This window comes from Athene noctua, chromosome 15 (genome assembly GCF_965140245.1).
Source record: "Athene noctua chromosome 15, bAthNoc1.hap1.1, whole genome shotgun sequence".
NCBI lineage: Eukaryota > Metazoa > Chordata > Aves > Strigiformes > Strigidae > Athene > Athene noctua.
The window spans coordinates 2,081,774-2,103,587 of NC_134051.1; the positions used below are offsets into that span (position 1 = coordinate 2,081,774).

General features: G+C 53.8%; 1 protein-coding gene across 1 annotated transcript in view; it reads right to left on the reverse strand.

Moving 5' to 3' along the window:
• The window catches only part of LOC141966736 (ankyrin repeat and fibronectin type-III domain-containing protein 1-like), a 260,415-nt gene that overhangs the window by 29,713 nt on the left and 208,888 nt on the right, over window positions 1-21,814 (reverse strand). Inside the window, exons 7-8 of the mRNA XM_074919777.1 lie at window positions 11,037-11,165; window positions 10,496-10,636 (exon numbers count right to left, since the gene is read on the reverse strand). Coding sequence (XP_074775878.1) covers window positions 10,496-10,636; window positions 11,037-11,165 — 270 coding nt within the window. The remainder of the gene's footprint in view (window positions 1-10,495; window positions 10,637-11,036; window positions 11,166-21,814) is intronic.

Consider the following 21,814-nt stretch of genomic DNA (forward strand, 5'->3'; position numbering starts at 1 on the left):
CCAGAAGCAGCCTCCTTGCTTCACAGGATTTGGCCCACTGCTTCATGGGATTTCAGTGCACAGGGAAACCTGACACAGCTCTCCCAACCGCAAGCACCCGCCTGGCACAGGACATGGCAGGACTTGGCTCCGAGCTGCCCCTGAAGGGCAGCAGCACTTGGCAGCCCGGCCCGCAGCAGGGAGGATGGAGCGGGAGGTGGGCTGGCTGCCCACAAGGGGCATGGGGCAGTGACAAGGCGCCTTGGTAGCGCCTCGGCACATGGTAGACCTCAGATGACCTGTTTGCTCACCAGGAAATGCATGCCTTCACCCAATTTCACCTTCTGACAAGGTCCAGAGGCAGAGCAGTCCCTCCCAGCACCAGAAACCCAGCCAAGCCTCACTGGGCCGTCTCTGCCCTCAAGGCTGTTCTCTGGCACAAGGTAGCAGGGACTGACCCCCCAGTGAGCCTCTCCTTCAAGGCTTGTGTCTTCTGACGTAGGCCAGGCCTGCAGAAAGGCTGAAGGCTCCATCACACAGCAGGAGCGAGCACCTTCTGACTCCAGAGCCCAGCACATAGCAACATTTAAACCCAAAAGAATTTAAGATTATACCTGCCTGGATATCCCCGGAAAGATTTGTCTGCCCGCCTGCTCCTGCCGCTGCCTCTGACCAGAATAACTTAATCCTCTTTCCCAGTGAAGACGCTGATGAATGAGAACACCACTTGGGGGAAAAATAGGGCTCTCTTTTTTTAGTATCTGGACTCGGGGCAGAGAAAGTTCCAGCCACCCAGGACCCGCATACAGCACAGAAACCTGGACCTTGGTGCTCTTTACTGAAGTGGCAACATAAGCTAACAGGTCGTGATCCCAAACTTACAAAACCTAACAGTAAAGCTCAACCTGCCAGCTCCAAGCTTGGAGCTAGCCCACATCTTGTCCCTGGGGCTAGGGGAACAGGTTTGCCATCAGAAGACCCCTGTTACCAAGTGTCCTGATGCAACAGCTAGCTTCTTCATCAGTAGATCTCAAAGTACCTGATAAAGGAAGTCAGCACTGCTGTGCTCCTTTTAAAGAGTGGGAAATGGAGGCAAAAAGATGGGCAGATCATCAGGCCAGGAGGAGCCTGGTGCCATATGCCCCAGGCCAGCGCTTCATCCCTGGTCCCCAGCCCAGGCCACTCTGTGATGGGTGAAGCTCAGAAACTCTGACAAGACAGTTTGGGTCCTGACCACTTTAGTGCTTAAACGTGGAGCCTGGGGGTGGAGAGGAGAAACAAAACTGCGGGAAGAGCTGAGCAACCACACTGCCAGACCTACCTGCAGTCCCTGCCATCTCAGAGGCTGCAACAGCCATGCACTTGGAAACCTGTAGGATTTGCATGGAGAATATCAACTCAACGAGCCACAGCATCCCACCAAAGGTGACGATGGCTTCTCTCAGGGCAGTGGGCCAGAGTCAATCCTGATAATGCCAAGAAGAGATGTTTCTTGGAGCTCTGCTCAGCTCAGCAGCTGCTCTGGTGGTCATGCTTAACAAATGCTACCACACATCATATGTTTATTTTTCAAAGCTCAGAAACAACAGCTTTTCACAGCAGATCATCATTAAGGAGCCTGCCCTGACTTCAGGCCGGAGAGATTTGCCTTCCAGCTACTAACTGGTGAGCCCTCACAGGCCCCGTTGGGACACTTCTTGGATGGAAACCAGACTCTGTCTGAACAGACATGGAGGGAGCTCAGGTGAACCTCCACACCATGGGCAGAGTGAAGACCATTTGCAGTTTCTCATGATGACACTGGCATCTTCTGCCAAGTGTCCAATTCCACATTGGACAAAGTGAAGCATAAACCCTGTCTTTTCCTCGCCCTGAAACTGGAACTTTTATCAGATCTGCACTGCTCACATGAAAAAAACCTCCTCCACATTGCCCATTTTTGGCAGAAGATCTTCATCCTGTGCAACCCTCCATGTTAACAGTGCAAATAAAGGCAACGAAGTGGAACAGGGAGAAGAACGCCCCTGGGAAGGGAGCTGCTGCATGACACACTGGGGTAGAGAGCTGAATGTTTCAACGCTGAGGAGAACGGGAGGAAATCTGGAAGTGAGGAGCAGAGGGGAACACAAATGCTTCTCCCTGACCTCCACTGGGCATGAGGCTCGGTGGATGTGGAGTTCACTTGGGCTCATAAACCTCCTCTGAAAAGCAAGCAAGCCAGCAGAAGAAAGGTGGGTAGGAGGGATGGGTGTGAAGTAAAGCGGCAGGGAAGAATGAGTGTGCAGGCAGCAGGAAAGACTCAAGCAAAGGTGGAGAGAGATCCCGTCATGCCTGAGGACTTGGTCCTCAGTGTCCCAAGTGTCCTGGCCTGACTCCAACCTTCAGTTTGGCCTCCCCACTGCATGCTGCCCATCCCGCCAGCATTGAAGACGGTAGGTCCAATATTGACCTGGCACCAAGAGACGCTCTCCAGGAAGATAAACAAGAGGTTCCTGAAGCTCTGGCAGGCAGAAGTGTCTCAGCCAGTAGGAAACTATCTAAGAGCAGAGAAAACCTAAGCAACAGGGACTACTACTGTTTAAGGGACAAGGGAGGATTAAAAGTATTCCAGTACCTTGAAAGTGCCGGCTGTCAGGACTGTCTATAAATGTTGATGCTTCTGTGTCTCCCAACCCCAGTGTCCTCAACAGCATCAACAGCAAGACCAGCAATCCCTTCTGCTCCCAGGGCAAAGCTGTCCCCAGGACTGGGGGAAGTGCAGCCTGGCAGCCCAGGGGCTGGGGCAGACTCCCTGCCTTGCTGGGGCTGCTCCAGACACACAGCTCCTCTTCACTGCCCTTCCTCAGGTGCAAATCAGCTCACAGAGAAGCCAGGTTCAAAGTCAGCAGGTGTGAAGACATGACCAGTAGTAGGAAACCAGGACTATTACTGATATTCCCACTAAAAGAAAATATTGAGATACTTTTTGTGTGCTGGCTAAGAGGACTGGGAGAGCTGAGACCCTCCAAATCCAGCACACTGACACTGAGAATACTGCCTGGTGTGGAAAATCCATGAGCCCATCAGGAAGGGCTTGACTCACACTAAGATTCAGACATCCATGAGGTTTCCTTTTCATACCAAGGATTGTGGCATCTCTGCACCTTTCCCCCAGCATAACCATGGGGCTTGCCTGCTGTGCAAACCCAGGCAACTGGCACCTTCTGGGCATGGACACATCTACAGAGAAGAACCGGTGGAGATCCTGCAGAATGAAGAGCATCTTCTACACTCCTCAGCAGGGACCAAGGCATCCATCCTGCTTTACAGATCCAGGCCATGGGAAATGGCAGAGAGATGATGAGAAAAAACCAAAACAAATCAGGCAAATGAGCTATTTGAGAGAAATCAAAGTGGATGGAGGATAATGGATATGCTGCACTGAGAAATAATCTTATCAGGGCTTGGAGGTATCAGCTACCAGCAGGGGAAAGTGCCCAGAACACCACATTGGCACAATATTTAAAATTTGTCTTTTAAATAAATCATATTTTCTTCCTGTGGTCTCGGTGGGGAAGGGATATGACTGAGGGCTCCAGTCCCAGACAGGGAGAACCTGGAAATCCGTCTTCTCTGAACATTTTCCTTCTGTCACTTTCCCAGAGGGCTCAATTTTTCCTGCTGAAGTGACATGAGAAACAAATGTAGACAGGACTGCTGGATGTGCTGGAGTCAGCATCTATGGCAGCAGGTCATAACGCTGCACACAGAGAGGAACCAGCCCTTGGTCCTCTCCCAACCTCTCCAGCCTCATCGTAACACAAGCTGAGGCTGCCTCTCCCCAGAGGAGGAGGAAACATGGGCTGATGGAGGCTTGTGGCATCAGGAGGGGAGGCACAAGCCTCACACAGACCCTAGAGATTTGGATGGTCCCAAACTCCCCACACACTGTCCTCCTCCTTCCTCACCTGCACCCATGGGACTGGGAGCTCTGAGCTCCCTGCCAGCAGCATGGAGCAGCAGAAGCAGAGCTGCATGGACCCCAACTCTTCTGCCATTGCAAAGGCCTCTCTGGGCTAAGGACCAGCTGCAGCAGGCGCATTGGTATCACTGTGAAGAGCAGTGCCCTTGAGCCTCTATCTGTTTGCAACGAGGATAAAAGGTGATTTTCCACAAATAAATTATTCCTTTCAAATGCTTTCCTAAAGGCAAACCCTACTTTCAGGGAAATATTTTGAGGGCTCGCTCCTCCCCATCCACATCAGTGAGTCCCTTGCAGTCACTGGTGAATCTGTCCAACCAGCTCTGGGGGGGGTGAACTCCTGCTCCCCCCACGTACTCAGAGGCTCTGACTGTGGCCATTCCCAGGGTGCCGGGGATAAAGCCAAACTCTTGAACTACACTGTCCCATGCACAGTTCAGCACCAAAAGCTCTGGGGCTCCCTAACTGGTGTCCACCTCACCCATGGAGAGGTGTCCTGGGAGGGTGCGGGGATGGCTGCACCAGGAGCAGGCAGCCAGGCGCCCATCCCACCCTGGTACAGGGGGTCTCTGCAGACAGAGCCATTCTTGTTCACTGGGGCTGCAGCTCCTTCTGACCACATTTATCACCTGTAAACTGACTTTTTATCAGCATGCTGATGGCAACGTGCATCTGCCATGCCTGGGGGAAGCTCAGGCTGCCTGGAGCCCTTGGGCAAGGGGCCCTGCTGCAGGCTGACTCCCCAGGCAGCCGGGACACCCTGGCAGACCACAGCATGGTGTGGAAGTCCAGCTCCCATACAGCTAATTCAGTAAGTCACAGATACCATGACTTCATAAGGCAGAGAGGCTCCACAGCTATTAGGGGAATTGGGAGCGGGGGGAGGAGGAGCTGAAATGGAGAAGGGATGGAGACGGGGAGGGTGGAGAGGGGGAAGCTAAGACAAGCAGCAGAACAAAACATCCCATAAATCATGAGGAGCTGCTGAAATACCAGAACAAATGACCCCATAGCTTGGCCATTGTTCCCCAGTGAGGGCTTAAAGCGCTCCCAGTCGAGACAAAGAGCCTCGCGTTTTGTTTCAACACCATGCCGGCCTGTCCAGGGCCTGTACTCGGCACAACCAAGCTGGGGGCGGCTGCTTTTCCCCCATATTGATTGCCGGGACTGGTGGGATGGGGAGGCGGAGCTCTCGACCAAGCTGGCTGCCCCACACCACAGCCAGCGCAGAGGGGCTGCCCACATCTCAGCCTGCCCAGAGCATGTCTTTGGTCCCCGATACTCACACACCTCTCAGACTTTGGCACTCTTCCCCTTCCACTGAAAGGCTCAGGGCCTGATTTTCCCTCTTATTTCCCTTGCTCAGGCTAAAGCTTCCTCAGCTGGAAAGAGAAGGGGCTCCAAACCTCCTCTTGGATGTGTGGATTAAGTTAGGAGTAAGACAGCTCAGTAGGGCTGTGAAACTCGGAGGAGCTCTTTAGGGTGCTACCCATCCCCACCTCCCAGAAAGTTGCTGACAATTCACTTTGTGCTGGCTCCCCCTGGCAAACAGACCACTGTCAAGCAAAGAGTCCTGGGGAAAGTCCTATATGACTGTAGACTACTTGCAGTGGAAACAGCACAAGGCTCTCGTTGAGATTTGCAGTAGCAGCGCTCCAGTACACTGGCTCAGGAACAGTCAGACAGATCAGCCAGCAGCTCATCACCTCCCACGGGCTCTGCAGCCCCGCGGGACCACGGGACTCGGGTTCCAGAAAGCAAGGAGCCTGCCGATGGGGACAGGTTGTCTGTGCACATCAGCTGAGAGCAGCTATGGAAGGAGGCTGAGCAGTGCCAGGCACCTCCACAGCCCAGATTTCATGCCCCAGCACAGAAATTTAGGGAGAATTTCCATACCACACAAGACCACTTAAACCCAAAGGAGAAATATTACTGCATTATAAAATTTTAAATAACTTTCATGAAAACAATTCCATTAAAAACCTTTTTGCTTCATAACCAAACCCAAAACACAGAGCAGAGTACAGCAGCAGAGTCGTGTGTGCTGCCTCTGCCAGGCCAACGGTGCCATCATGGTTCCCAGGCCCGGTGGCCGCAGCTCCCACCCTCATGGCACTGCGGTCCTGTGCAGAGGGATGCCCGACAGCTCCAGTGCTGGGACATCGCAGGAAAACCACTCCACACCTTCCCATCCAGGTGGGCACAGCCTGTACTTGTGGCTGCTGGGCAGGCAGGTCTCTGCGCAACGCTCTTTTTGGCAGAGGGAAAGCGAGGAGCTGAGATTCAGCAACATGCCAGGGGTCAGACAGCAAAACAAGATGCAGGCAAGACTGAATCCGAGCCGGCTGGCTGCCTCTAACCACCAGACAACATCCTCCTGCCAGCATTGCTTTAACAGCTCGTGGTGGGCAGCCAATGAGCAGAACCGAGATAAGGGGACGGGGGAAGTGAGGAATGCGTTGCATTTTTCCTGACCCACCATGGGAATAGGCTATTCCGACCATGGATAGCAGGGAGGCTGTCCAACATGAAAAGCTCAAGAATCCCAAATAGAAAAGGCAGCAAGTAGAAGTAAACAATCAAGAAGAAGAAGACGACAGTGAGGAAAATCAGAGTGGACAAGAGGTGACTATGGGAAAATGAGCATGGGGGGAAGACAAGCAGAGGAACAAATGGAAGAAGGAAAACCAGACCGAGAGGTAGGAAAGGAAAAGGAAGAGACAATTGGATGCCAAGAGGACAAACCTGCTGGGGCTGGAACTCCCGATGAGCACCAGAGCTGGAAGGATGCGAGAGGGGGACCAAGGCTCCCAGGCTCTGCACACACAAGAGTTAACCAGCAGATTGCAGCTCTTTTATTGGTTTAAAACTCACTTAAGAAGAAAGATAAACATAGATCATTTCTCAGGTGACAGGCAGAAGAGGAGAGGAGGCTCTTTTTGCCTCAGTTCAGCCTAAGGGGGGGAGAAAAGGGGTTGCTGGCATTTCTAGTTTGCCGTAGGGACAGCGGGAGGTCTCCAGGGGAGCTGCCAGCTTTCGACTTCTTCACTCCAACAGCAGAAGGTAGCGAGCTTCAAGTAAAGAGTGCTTTTGTGTCACACACCTTCATGCTATTTAAGTTTTGGAGCTAGATTAGCATCACAGAGCAGCAGAAAGCAGAGCTTTAATAAATCAGACTCAAAATCCTTCCTTGCCTCAGTTACCAGCTTTTGCCTCATTTGCAGCTCAAACTGCCTTGATGCCCCTGTGAGCCACAGCATGAACCATCCAGCAAAGAGAAGGAGAAAGAAATCAGCAAACCTAAATAAAACTGGACAGGAGCAGCCCCCAGGTTTCTCCCCCAAGCTTAGGAAAGCCTCACACTACCCCACTCCCTGCGGTGTTTCTCTCCGGGCACCTCCCGGCATCACGACACCAGTTCGCAGGAGCAATGGGCTGAGGTGATATGGAACATTCACAGGCCCTAACACTGGGGACTTTGTGGCACTGGCCTTAAAAAAATAGCCTAGAAAAAGCCTAATAATGAAGTATTTATTTCAGTAAACAACATATGAATGAAAGAAGTGTTTTCTCAATACTTCACTTTTTCCCTGCCTTCTCTCCCTTCCTCCAGCAATTTTTTTTTAATAAGTAGAACTAACGAGGCTTCACTCACTGATGGCTGAGCTCGGGAGCAGGACCGCGCTCTGCTTGCCCGGTTGCAGCACATAAACACGTGCTGTGTGAATAAAGCCTACCTTGTGCCCGGCAAGAAACACGACCCACAAGTGCGTCCCACCCGTGCTCTGGTGGGCACAGGGACCACGAGACCGGCAACAGGAGCATCCCCGTGCTTTTGGGTAGGTAGTGTGGGACATTCAGCGCTTTATCTATTGTGCCAGTAAACAGCTGCATCTCCTGGCCCAGAGAAATGCCAGCACCCAGCAATCCTCCCTGCAGGGGGCTTCGAGGTGTCCCCAGGGAAAGGGAGAAGGGCCAAGGGGAGATGAAGGGATCTATTGTCCCCATCCTACCTGGCAGTGCTTAGCACAGGGGACACGGTGTCACGAAGACACTGTGGTGCTGCACAGCTCCTTCTCTTCTCTCTCAGCTCCATCCAGCCCTACCTGAGCACCTGAACAACCAGGAATGCTGGAAAACTGGCTCAGCTTGCTCTCTATGGGAATGAGAGGTAAGGATGCTTTCTCCTATAGCAGAGACATGAGGGGTTGGACTTTGGTAGGAATTTCAGGAAGAAAACACTAATCCCTCCACCAGACTGACACCCAGCTTTCCCAAGCAACAGGCACTGATTATGTGCTTATCATCTGTACCTCCTCCTTGGCAACAGGGAACAGTGGGTTCAGGAGCCTTTCCTTGCCTTCAGGCCTTGGAATTAAGATGGGCAGGATTCTCAGAAGCCACTGATTTGGGAAAACATGGTCCACTGCTTTTCCATCCCCCTCCTACTTGCATGGGATGAGCTGAACCTCCCATTATACACAGTGTGGATGTTCACCCTCTGCACAGAGGCAGGTAAAAAGACACAGAGGTACCTTTGGTTAAGCTTATAAATACATACAGATGTGATGCATGTAGATATTTGCTCTGGAAGCCAAATTAGGCATCTGTAGATTAGCAAGGGCATGAGCCATGCTCTCCCTTGGCCACAGCACCCAGCAGCCTTGCCTGCAGCCCAGGACCTCCCATGCAATGCATGAGGCAAGCAGGAACAGGGACACCTGCAGCTCCAAAGGCCCTTCTCCTGTATGCAGCATGATGGTGTGGAGTGACTAACCAAGGATGCTGATCCTGCTGTGATGATCACAGATCCCTGAAGACATACAGGAGATGCAGAGAAATGATGTTTCACACCAGGGAAAAGGCCAGGTACACCCTTTGCAGGACGGATTTCAGAGGAGGCTGGTGCTTGCATGAGAAAAGCCTTCAAGTGTCTCCCTGAGGGCAAGCATGAATGTGTGGACCAGGCACATGCACCTTTGGCACGCAAGAAAACCTGCCTGCAGTGTGCCCGTGCTGCCAGGGAGGCAGCGCTCTGTGCTTCGTGGGCAGGTGCCCCCAGTTGCTCCTTGGAAACTGAGCTGTGCGCATGTAAAAGCAAATTAAATTCCTGCACTGCAACAAAAGAGCCAGCTCCTGGGTTGTCTGCTTTATGATGGCAACAGAGAGAGGGTTAACAAGCACACTGAGATGGTTGGGGAGCAGGCGGTGGGCATGGTCCTCACCCCCTTGCTGCCTGCCTGGCTCCTTGCCACCGCACCCCCCCCCGGGTCACCACCGAGTGCCAGCGAGCCCCAGGACCCAGGTCCCAGCACCCCAGCCCACCCAAGCCTGGCTGCCAGACGGGACATCTGATCCAGCTCAAGATGTCTCCAGTCATGGATAAAACCCCTGACCTCAGGGCAGTTGCCCTTCCCCTGGCCAGACCGGCCGTGCCCATGTCCCTGCAGGAGAGGCGACAGTAACTCCTTCTCTTTCAGGCCTCACACTTTCCAGCCTCAATCTCCAACGCGATGGCACGTGGCAACCTGAAGGCAAAGAGCTCACCAAGAGCTCATTTCCAAGCTTGCTTACAAAAACCCCATAAAATAACATCATCTACCACTGCTGCAGAGTCGCTGCTGTACATGGTGCTTTGCAAAATAATACAAGACAGATGGTTTCCCCCAGGAAAATGCTACAGAGCGAGTGAAAATGTACCACAAATATACCTTGACACCACAGGGCTAAAATGGGATCCGGGGGCTTCAAAGAGACATTTAAAGGGAGAAAAGAGATTTTTCTGTCTTCTCTTGCTTCTTTATTATGAGTAAGAGAAACTCCGATTGTTTTTAATTAGTTCTTTGCTTGTTTTCCTATTTGGTATATTACAAATTCACATACTTGTCTATTTGGAAGATTCATAGTAATTGCAGAACAGCTTTCATGATGACATCGTTTTAGCAAAGGAAGAAAGTTGTGCAACTGGAGAAGAAAGCAGTCTGTCACCAAATAGCTTAAATTCTTTGTCTGGTCTCATTAATACCTAGTTAGCTTTGATGCCTAACTAACCTCACAGATCGAGGAAGTCTTTGAGGAGGACTCCACAACCTCACACTGAAGTGTTAGAACATACAATAAATGCCAGAAAGATCAAAAAAAAAAAAAAGAAAAAGCAGGGAAAATGAAAACCAAACCCAACATTCTTGCAATTTCTAAGCGCTTCTTTTTTTTTCCAAAAAAGTTTTACCCTCCTTTATCCATCTAAGGAAGCAGAAAGCAATGTAACTTCTAGTTCTTTTAAATATCCTTAGCAAGTCACCTCTAATGCTGGGAGGGTAGACTGTGATCTGCTTCCAAGGCTATTGCATCAGAGCTTAGAAACCCAGGATAAATTACTCCCTGCTTGAGCAGGGACTGCAGTTTGAGACCTGTGCTCAGCATGAGGGGCCCCACGGGTGGTGCAGCAGAAGCCTCAGGGAAGGAGGGAGCACTGCATCCTTCTGGGGTGGGCAAACAGGGCTGCCCTGGGGGGCGGCTTGTGTTGGGGCAGCCCCGTACCCTCACATCACTCACCCCGCGCACAGCACCAGCGGGGAGCCCCTGTGGCTCCCGGTGCCACCACACTGGCTGTGGCCATCCCGCCGTGGCTCTTGGCTCTGGTTTATCCAGTGGTGGTGTGTCAGGTGTGCTGTGGCATGTATCCACTGGGAGCTCCTGTAAGGAGGGTGAGGTGGGAAGGGGTGAGGAGAGAAGCAACCAGCGGCAGGGGCTGCCGGAGGTCACGCATCTACGTGCCCTGGCCCAGCAGACATGCATATCCATGTTCAACGTGAGCCTTGAAAGAACCCTGTTGCCCAGTTCACGGGGTCTTCTTCAGCCCCCCAAGGAAGGAGCCTCCCAGGGCTCCCCACTGCTCCCTGCTCTGGGGTGAGGGGGCATGTTTTGGCTTGATACCCTGGGGGAGCTTCTGCAGCAGACAGAGGGACTTGAAAGGGTGTTGTTCCACAGGACGTTGCTTGGATAGGGACAGAGTGGTAGTGGTGGGGACAGGGGACAGGAGAGAGACTGGAGAGGCGGGAGCTCCTTTCCCCCAGCCCTGTCCTGCAGCTCTTACCATTCAATGCTCAGAGACCTGGGCCGGAAGGCAGACAGCTCGGCCGAGGCATACTCAGCTTTCCTTCTCTTCTCCTGCTTCTGCTTAACCGACAAGCGGTGAGCAAACCTAGAGAGGCTGCTTTCCGACCTGGGGAAGGGGAGAGGAAAGGTGTTAATGTCACTGAAACACCCATCTCCCAGCGGCAGGCCCATGGCACAAAGCCAAGTGATACTTGGAGCTGAAAGGAGGGGGCTCCCAGAGGCTCAGCAGCACCGGACGGGGCAGCACCAGCCTTGGGGGGAAGAAGCAGAGCAGCAGCAGGTTTAGCATCGCCTGGTGAAGCCAGGACCAGCACAGGTCCACGGCATGCTGTTAGCCAGACCGAAGCTGTGAGCCTGGCAGGCTGCGTTAGTGCCAGGTCCTGCTCCCTGCTGCAGCAAAATCACCTCCCTCTCGTGTGTGCTCCTGCCCAAACACCAACCAGTGATGGCCAACACTGGAGAAATTCCGGCTGCTTCTGCTTCTTGCAGTGCCTGCCTGAGAGGGGTCAGGCAGTCAGAGAAGCATCGGCAGAGAGAATCAAAGCAGAGCTCTGCCACAGCCACACGCCTCTTCAGAGAAAGCACAGAGCCTGTGGCCTCCCAGCTGGGGCTCTCAAACACCAGGACAACTTTCCTGATGAGGGCTGACATGGAAATCAACCTGGATCAGAGATGCTTCAGAGGAGGAAAGAGAAATGTGTGCAAGCAAACGGGTGCAGCTGAAAGACCCATTTGCGGTGGCAAAGCCCCTTCCCGCTGGGCAGGGTGCTCCAGCATCTCTCCCAGTCCTTAGGACCTGGGAGAAAATCACGCCCAGGCTCCGGGGTCATGCTGCACACCTGCCTCTGCCCTCGCTCTCCAGAAGAGAACCGCCGTCCTGAGGCACAACCACACTCTTTCCAAGCCCAGTGGCATGCAGAAAGCTGGCACTGAGATTTGCTTGGGAGGCGCCTGCCCTGTAGAGCCCCGCAGCCCTCTGCTTTCCTCTGCAGCACACAGAGACCCTGGTGCCTGCTGTGCCAAGGGGCAGCACCCCCAGCTTGCAGCCAGACATGGTGCCACAACCCATTCCTGCTCCCAGTTCATCAGGAGCTGAGGTGGGAGCAAGGGAGGAGCAGTCTGGGGAGCTGAGACAACCTGACTTGGGCATATGACCAGGCTGGTGGCACCACCACGTGTGCCACCATGGCTACTGCCTCTCCTCTTCCTTCAGTCCTGTGCCAGCATGACCTGCTCCCTCTGCTCAGCCAGCCCTGGGCTGGGCAGGAAAAGAGATCGGAGCTATCTGACAGAGGTCTCAGAGAGGAGGGACAGATCCGGGGGAGCCTTTGAACCTACACACATTGCTAAAGCCAATCCTCCTCTCGAGTCCTGACCAGCTTCAACCAAACAAAATGACGCCAAAAAAAGAAAGAAAAAAAGGTATTTCTCAGAAATGAGAGCTCCCGGCCTTTCCTCACAGTAATTAAGCCAACCACGACCAGCTAACAGTTTTTTTCCTGATACATTTTAAACACAGACATCTTCAATTCATTAACTCTGGTTATTGATTTATTTTTCAGCTTATGAATTGCTGTTGCCGGGGACAGGGTGGAGACAGCTTTCTGGAGAAGGCTCTCGTCTCTCCAATCACCGCCGGGAAAGAGACGCTTAGACCTTCCAGGGTCATTCTTTACATTCTTGAGAAGAAATACTACTTTGATGTAAAGGATGAGGTTTGCCTTAAAAGAAACCCAACAAGCAACCCAAACCCCAGCTTTCCCCCACTCGCAGCCGGAGGAAGAGGCGTTCGAAGAGGAGTGATCCAGGCGCCTCGTGAAAGCCCCTTGACCGGAGCCCTGCACTGACACCGTCCCCACCGCCTCGCCTCTCCTTTGATCTGGTGTCAAAGCTCAGCACTTAATGAATAAGATCTCAATTTAGGGAGGCCTGGACACTGACTGCTGGTGCTCTGCAGCAGCCCCCATGCAGTGTGGACCTCGGGGTGAGCAGGGCCCGGGGCTGACCCAGGGTTGGGACTGGGTGGTGGGCAAGGGTGCTGCACTTCCTCAGTAGCACCGGACTGTTCCCACTGCAGTGGTCCTAACGCTGCCCAGATTTCCAGTTCCCCAGGACACTACCCTGCAGGGGTGAGGGCTGCACGCCCAGCTGCCAGGATGCTGGGGATGTTGATCTCATGAGATCTGGGGACTCCCTGAAGAACACTGTCCTGATTGCTATGCTCGCCCCCTCCTCACCATGCTTCCTGCACCATCACAGCCACCCCTCCCAAACTGGTCCCAGCAGGGATGTGGGGCTGTGAAATCCCAAATCACCTGCACGGATGAAGGAAGGCAGCCACCCACCACGACAAACAAGTGTCTCTGTCATGCTGGTACGTGCCTCTTGTGATCAACACCACCGGAACAATTACACACCCATGAGGTTTACTGGATGCATCCACCTGCCCCAAGCAGGAAAGGAGCAGCCACTGGATAGAGCCAACAGCATCTGCCAAGAACAGCTGGCAGGGGAAAACAGGGTGACTTGCCAAGAGGACTCAGAATGAAGGAACGTTAGTCCCTGGGGGCAGGGTGTGCTGGTGGGGTTGAAGGAGCCACCTGGGTGTTTGGGGACATGTGGCCTCACCGTGACTCCCCCCGCAGCACGGCATCGCAGGGGAAGGTGCAGGGTGACGCTCCCTGGCTCAGGGCAGGTGCTGCCTGGATCTGCTCAATCCAGGGCAGACAAGTGAAGCCACATACAAGCCAGAAGGTGACCAAGAATCTTGAGATGTTTGGTGCTGCTTTTATCCCCCAGACCAACCTTCCAGACTACTGGTCACCCAGCAGGCTCACCCACCACCTCCAACGGCTCATAGCCAGGTGAAAGGAGATGGCTGCAACCACTCTAATGGGCCAGTCCCTCCCCCTTGAGAGCTGTCAGCAACTCATCCAGCGCTCAGCAAAGAACCAGCCTCCTCTCACCTCCACCAGACCCAAAAGCTCCAGCAGAAGCATCACTAATTAGAAAGCCAGGAGCACGTTACAGTATCATCTGGCTATTTATACAGTGCTGCTTTACATAAACTGTACTGCAGAAGAGGGAATGAATCATACCTGCTCTTCCATGGCTGCACACAGGCAAATGCAGCCCGATGCCAGCAGCCTGCTCTGCCCCACTCCCCTCACCCCACCGTGGCCCAGCTACTGAGTCAGCTTCTCTGAGCTTCTCATGCTGGGTCTGCTCTGAACCCCCGGGATTGGGATGCTCCCAGGTTCAGGATAATCCTGCAGGGCCCACTGGGCATTGTGCTGGGATCTGTGCTCTGTGGGTGGCAGCAGCAGTGAGCTTCTAACACGGGAGGGGGATACTGCTGGGACCACACTTTTACTTCTCAAGTGCTTTCCAAACATGAATAGATGCCCCTGTCCCTTGTGAAAGGGTTCTTAAGGTGGAGGCAGGGAAACTGAGGCACAGAGAGGCCATGTGATTGAGGCGGGTTCCCTATGGCTGTGGGCATCCGTTCTTTTGTGCACCTCACTGATGGGCAAGATTTTTATGCTTTCTCCCATCAGCACCAGCATACTCGGCACAAATGTGCTGGTCTGGGGAACAGGCAGCCCCAGAGAGCTGCTGCCACCTTCAGCCAGCTTCATCCCAGCCGTGGGATGGGGACAAGGCCAGCATGGGGTCCCCAGCCCTGCTTGCTGCATAGTCCAGCCTGCCCAGGATCTGGGGTGACCTGTCTACCCCACAATAAGAAGCAGCTCTCTGCAGCAGCTTGGCATCAGCGCTGTTGGGGCTTGGTGGACCCAGCCTGCCATGCCAGGACCTGCCAAGGCTCCCTGGAGGTCCCTGCATGCTGGTGAGGAGCTGAGAGGACACGCGGGGAAAACCATCAATTGAAACATCAACCACAGCGCTGAGAAGAATTGTCTCCTGACAACCAGAGAAGGTTGTTCAGCTACTGTGCTGTATCATAAATCACACCTCTATGACTTGCCATCTGTCAGCCAGATTACACATGTTCAGAGTCCCATGTCAGCGTTTAAGTCAGAACACAGCATCTTTTCCCCAGAAATAATTATTGGCTCTGGAGACTCTTGCAGCAATACCCATCCTCAGACTTTCCCTCCAAACCTCCCAGCAGAGCAGAGCGGGCGGCACCGGGGAGGCAGGAACGCCGCTGCCAGCAGGGTGTGGGGATGCAAAGCCCACACGTGACATCTCCCCCATAAAACCACTGCTTTGTGCGCACGTGGGGGTGGCAGGACCTGGTGTGGCAAACACCCCTCAGCATCAGCCACAGCACCCAGCCCTCGCCACAGGCACGCAGCGGGCAGGGGCAGCCAGAGGCAGATGCTGCTGCTGAAGGGAGATGGGGACAGTGCTGTCCCCAGCCTGGCGTGTGCTGATGGCCCTCTGGGGTGCTCAACCAGGATGAGCGGAGGGTGCCCACAGCAGCACTTGGACCCTCGCTGCCAGCACAGCCCAGCACGGCCAAGGAGGAAGACTCCGGCTCAGCACAGGGCACAGCTCCCACGCCAGCGGCGCTGCCCGAATGTGCTGTGTAACACCAGCCTGATGCCCATCCCTTCACCCGGCATGTTTTCTGGGGGTCTGACCCCAGCATGGATGACTGCCAAAGCCCCTGGCTCGCTGAGGCAGTGGGAACACAGGCAGAGCAGAGACACAGCAGACTGGCAGCCCGGCCCTGTCCTGCCTGTGGCTCAGCCAGCTCGCTGAGCCATCGCAGGACACAGCACCCCAGCACAAAAATCCACTCAGCTGCCCTTTTGGATGAGGACAAGGGTCTGAAGCGCCGCCCTCCACCCCCTCGCTGGTCGGGCAGGCGGATGAGCAATGACATTTCCCAAAGCTGACTTAGAACAGAAATACACAGGGACTCGATTCATCCCTCTGGCTTCACCAGCCACGCACAGGCAAGAATCTGGCCGGGGGTTTGCAATGCCTCACCACCGCATCCCCCACACAACGCCACAACTGAAAAGTGATGACAAGCAAAATCCCCATCCCCTCGGCTCTGCGGCCTGCCCTCTCCCCTGCGGTGGTCCCTGAAGGGACATCGCAGGCTGCCTCTGCAAGAAGCAGTGCATTTCAGCAGGCTGCAGCCGTCCGAGTGAGCCCACAGAAGCCTGGGTGCTTGTGTGGCGCCTCACCCAGCCATTGGAATTGCAAGACCTGGCCGTGCCGTGGCTGGAGCTGCGGGGCAGACCGTGGTCTGTGCAGGCACAGCTGCACCGTGCCACGGGTGTGGAATGACAGAGATCACGAGGCAGTGCTGGCGCAGGCACCAGCATGGGACCAGCAGCGCTGGCAATGCTCCTGCTCCACCAGCATGCCCAGCCAAAGCTCTCACCACCTCACGGGCACAAGCCATCCATCCCACAGAGATGAAGATATCTTAGCCCAGGCAGGAGTAACTCCCACTTGTTGCACTCCCTAGCCTGAGACTCAGGAGCAGCACGTGCTTCTATGTGGTTCTGAACTAACCCAGCTCCTGGCAGGCAGCCACCAGCCTCCTGAATGAGCACAGGCAAGCAGAAAGTCCTGGGACAAGCTGTGTGGTGGCTGTGGGCAGCCCAAGCACTTGGCAGCAGGCAAACAAGCAGCATTTTCAGCTGGTCCTCCCTTTGAGAACAGTCATTGCAAAACCAGCTTTTGAGTTGGGCTTATCCCCACGGGCATCCTGACTGCAGCCTGGCCTTGGGAAGCTGGACACTGCCCTGGGTTGAGTGGGTCTGGGAGCCAGTACAGGTCTCTGCACTCCCTGAAGCTGCATGGCTCAGCTTCTGCAAGCGTTTTATTTGCACAGGTGCAGTTAGAATAAAATAAAAGGAAAAATAATGGAAGCTGCAAAGGTGCCCCCTGAGCAGACAGTGGCCTTTCGGGAGGCAGAAGCTTCAGAAAGGGAACGTGCGTGGCAGCGCGCACACAGCAGCCTCCGGCAGCCTCCGGGCAAGCGTCGACTGCAAATGCCACTCACTGGCCCGCTGCAGCCGCACACTGACCGTGGCTCCAGCCACGAGGGTGTCCCCAGAGCAGCAGCCCGGGAAGGATCCCCGGAGAGCTGGCACAGCTGTGGTGTGCCATGCTGTGCCGTGCCGGGGCAAGATGCCCGGTAGCCGCGCGAGTGATGCTCACTCACCTGCACAGCCTCTGCTCCCTTCCCTCCAGGCTCTGCCGATCACCCACTGCCAGAGGCGCAGCTCATCCGAGAGTGGCTCTTAGGGAGAGTCCTTGTCCTCTCGACGCACACAACCACAGGCACGCTCCCATCCCAGCCGGGATCCCCTGCTCCCACCCGTGCACCCGACCTCCTCATCTGCCACCTCCGCTTCCCTCACCCATCACCTCAGGTTTCTCGCTCGCTCTGTGCTTGGCTCTTTTTTTCTTTTCTTTTTTTTTTTTTTCCTCCCAATCTTGTTTCTATAGAAACGAGATTAGCAGAGGGGGAAATAAAACAGCCCCATGTGACTCAGATTCCGACACTGAAGAATCTCCCGGTCGTGCTCGCTGGGGCTTTACATAACCACGAGTCTGCGCGGGCTCGGCTGGGGGGACCATGCTCAGGCGGGGGAACTGGGCTCACATGGGGGGACTGGGCTCAGATTGGGGAACCAGGCTCATACAGTGGGACTGGGCTCAGATGAGAGGGACCAGGCTCAGATGAAGGGGGACGAGGCTTAGCTGTGGAGAGAGCACCAGGCAGAAGGCAGCAATGTCTCAGGCTCACATCCACTGGCTTTTGGCTTTCTGTGGCACTGCTGATGAAACACCATGCCACCAAACCACACTGGCACCCCCAGAGTATGCTGTGAGCCCCTGCCACCCTGCACGGCCCTGCTTTCCTATCTGTTCCTATTAAGAAGGGGAGAAAGCAGAGGTAGCGGTGCTGAAAACTGTCCCAAATCCCACTAAAACTTTTGAGATCCCCACGTAAGCTGAGGAGGAGGAAGCCCCAAGAGGCGCCCCCCCCCCCCCCCCCCCCCCCCCGGGGTTGTCCTGTCCCTGCCTTCACCACTCAGGAAAGTAGTGGGTCACTGGTCTCCAGTCTCCGTGGGCCCATGGGTGACAGTGCAGGCAATCTGGTGAGCTGCAGACAGCCACATACTCCACTCTTCTCATGTTCCTCCTCCACAATCTCCTAAATCCATCAGCTATGTCCAGGGTTAGGGCACACAAGCCACGGACTGAGCTCTTCCACCACTGTTTTGGGTGATCAGGTGATAAGCACAGGACACTGCCCACAGGGACTTCCCAAGCCCAAATGGATGCTGCATACCTTAGCTGGTGCTCCCTTAACTCAAAGACAGGCACTGACTGCACGTGGCTATTGCTGACTGCCAAGGTTGCCCACCCAGGGCTTCTGCTAATGAACTTGCATGCCTGTACAGGACACTGTCCTTCTACCACACACCTGGGGGCTACCCCCCAACTCCCCAGATGCTGCCCAGGGATGGGAATGGAAAGCTTGCATGGTGTCCTGCCAGAACACAACAGTTCAATCCCAACAGCAGTGAGGTGCCTTCCCCAAGGCAGTGGCACAGGACCTCGGCTGAGCTTGCGCTCCCTGCAGCAGGGCGGCAGAGAGCATCTCAGGAGGTTTGGCTCCTTACCCAAAGGGCAGCACATTGGCTCTGTGCAGGGAGAGGAACTCATGGACAGTTTCTCCAAGTCCCTGGGTTTCCTTTGGGACTTCAGCGTCCCACTTCTCCTGCTGATTCAACCATGATTAGTTTGTGAGATCTGATGCTGGTACAGCCCAAGGTCTGCCTGCAGGTTATTACATTAGGAAATCTCTCCCCTGCTGAGCACTGCGATGTTGAACAGCACATCCGTGGAACAGGCACTCATTTACCTCCCTGAGGAGCTCAGGACAGATTAGACAGCAACATAGCAGCTGTGGGCAGCCACAGTTTGAGCAAGTGATGAATTTGGGCATATCCACCCAAACAAACTTTTGCATGTGTTATCACACCAGGTTTGTGAGCTGTGTGATGTGCCAAGGTTGGGTAATGCTGCAGAGAAGAAGCCAAAGGCTTTTGCACTGCTAAGGGGATAAGCTTTGTGAGTGTGCTGGCTCACCCATGTGAGGATGAGTCTTCACAAGCTAAGCCACTCAGTCTGGTGGGACTGAGCAAAGCTGGTGATGTCTGTTTTGACCCAATGAGGGGGTTGTTGTAAGGGCAGGACAGCTGACCAGCATGCTGAGGCTTCCTGAGGCCAGAGAGAGGGACAGTGGGGGTGCTGCAGATGAGGAAAGAGTAACAGGAGTTGCATGAGATGGTAAAGAAAGAGGCTAGAGGTCTTGACAAGAGGGAACAAGGAGTGATGTCTGACAGTCGTGGGATATGATAATGCAGCTCTAGACAAGTTGATCCTGCGACCCTTAATGGCTCAGAGAACCTGAACCATTCCTCCTTGTGCCACGGCACATGTCAATGCAAGCTGCCTCTTGGTTGATGAGTACCCTAAAGCTGTAAAAAAGAGATGGGTCAGAGCTACAAAACTCCAATAACCCCAACCCGGGGCAGCCCTGTGTCACTGGCACAGCATGCCCGGCCAGCCACGGTGACCAGGGCCTCAGGGAAGGAACTCTGTGGCAGCAAATCTCTCAGTGATTGACAACATTTGCCATGTACTGGGGGGCATGAACAGTGCTTAAAGATCGTCAATGAGCACTGCTTTTCCAGACCTGGCTCTTCACAAGCCTGGCAGACACAGGCACCGAGGCTGATGTCGGACTGGCTTCCCTGGGAAGGACCAAGTTGGACTCTGCAGGACCTGGCTCTGCAGTAAGGAGCCAGGCAGAGCAGACAGCATCCTCTATTTAAAGTATGATAACAGGGTCACAAAAAACTTCTGCCAGCACAACCACTTTGATACGTACAGCTAATTATAGTTGGCATTATCAGACTGCATTACAATTAGCAAGTTGGTGGTTAGTCTCTATTTCTGATCTGCAACACAAGGCGGGTAGGTATACCCAAGGATGAAAGGGGAAGGGAAGCAGGGGGAGAAGGACGGAGATACCTCACGGGTGTGTTTAAATAAGCAGCGCAGCTGTTTCTGAGCACTGTGGAAAAGTGGGTTTTATTTGGAGCGTGTTTATGAAGAAGGCCAAGGAAAGAAACACAACACATCCCTTCAGTGCAGCCTCCATCAGAAATCTGAGCAGCCTTGTGACCCTGCTGTCCACTCTCTCCCACCCTGACAGCGAGGTCTGCCAGCACCCTTCAGGTGTGCTCTGAGGTTCCACCAGAACTCCCGGGTCCACCCTGGGATGACTTTTCTGAACTATTTAGAGGCCAGATTAAAGCAGCATCCAGGAAGAAACCCAACCACATGTCCTACTTGCATTTCCCAAAGCCTCTTCCTGTTGGCCTGCCCAGTATTCAGTACCGAGCCAGTCGCTTCATGACAGGGGAGACAAATGAAAGCAGCAACAATCCCTAGAAATGGATGGCATTTGTAGAACTTATTTCTTGTTTTCTGTGAAAATCGGAGTTTTGTCAAACTTACAGCATTTGCTGCAAAGAATTTGTTGCTAATCTAAGCAGAAGGAACCATCTGATGAGTCCCAAATTAAAATGTTCCTTTGTTTTGGCTTTCAAACACTGTATTTTAATACCAATGTGCACTCTAAATGGAAGGTAAATTTGCATGTCCTTCCCCTAAAAATTCTCTGCCAAAACAATTATTTTATTCATTTGCATTTTGACAATAACAACTGTCCCCCCTCTGACCAACAGCTGTCCGCAAAGGAACAGAGATGCTGGGCACGTGTGCCCATAGTCTGGTGAGTCACGCTGCATCCTGCAGCCCCCCGGCACGTCCGTGCTGCTGGGGGGGATGGGACCAGCACCTGTATCATGTCCCTTCCTGGGCATCGTCATCACCCATGGGCATGCACAATCCTGTTAGGAACCTATCCCCACATCGGTACAAGCCCAGAAACATCCCATGGTGAGCACAGCAAGGAGGCAGTGGCACATGCTGCCAAGAGACCCCATTCCCACCGTTATGAATGTGGCCCATGAACAGGGCTGCGGGACTTCAGAAGAGGTGGGATCCTGAAGATGATGTAAGATGATCTGGAAGCTTCCTCTCTCTCCAAACTCTAAACAATATTTAGGTTGGTATCTCCACGCCTGTCACCTTGTCACATTAAGATCCTGTTATCTCCATTTGGTGCTGTAGAACAGCTTAAAAGAAGAGAAGGACTTGGGGGTTCTGGTGGATGAAAAGCTGGACATGAGCCAGAAATGTGTGCTCACAGCCCAGAAGGCCAACTGTATCTCAGGCTGCATCAAAAGAAGCATGGCCAGCAGGTCAAGGGAGGGGATTTTCCCCCTCTACTCTGCTCTCAGGAGACCCCCCCTGTAGTGCTGTGTTCAGCTCTGGGACTCCCAAGGCTTCCAAGAGGAGGCCACGAAGATGATCAGGGGGCTGGAGCACCCCCTGTGAGGACAGGCTGAGAGAGTTGTGGGTGTTCAGCTGGAGAAGAGAAGGCTCCCGGGAGACCTTAGAGCGGCCTCCCAGTGCTTAAAGGGGGCTTATAAAAAAGATGGGGACAGACTTTTTAGTAGGGCCTGTAGTGATAGGACAAGGGATAATGGTTTTAAACTAAAAGAGGGTAAATTCAGGCTAGATATAAGGAAGACATTTTTTACCATAAGAGTGGTGAAATGCTGGAACAGGTTGCCCAGAGAGAATCACAGAATCATTTAGGCTGGAAAAGACCTTTAA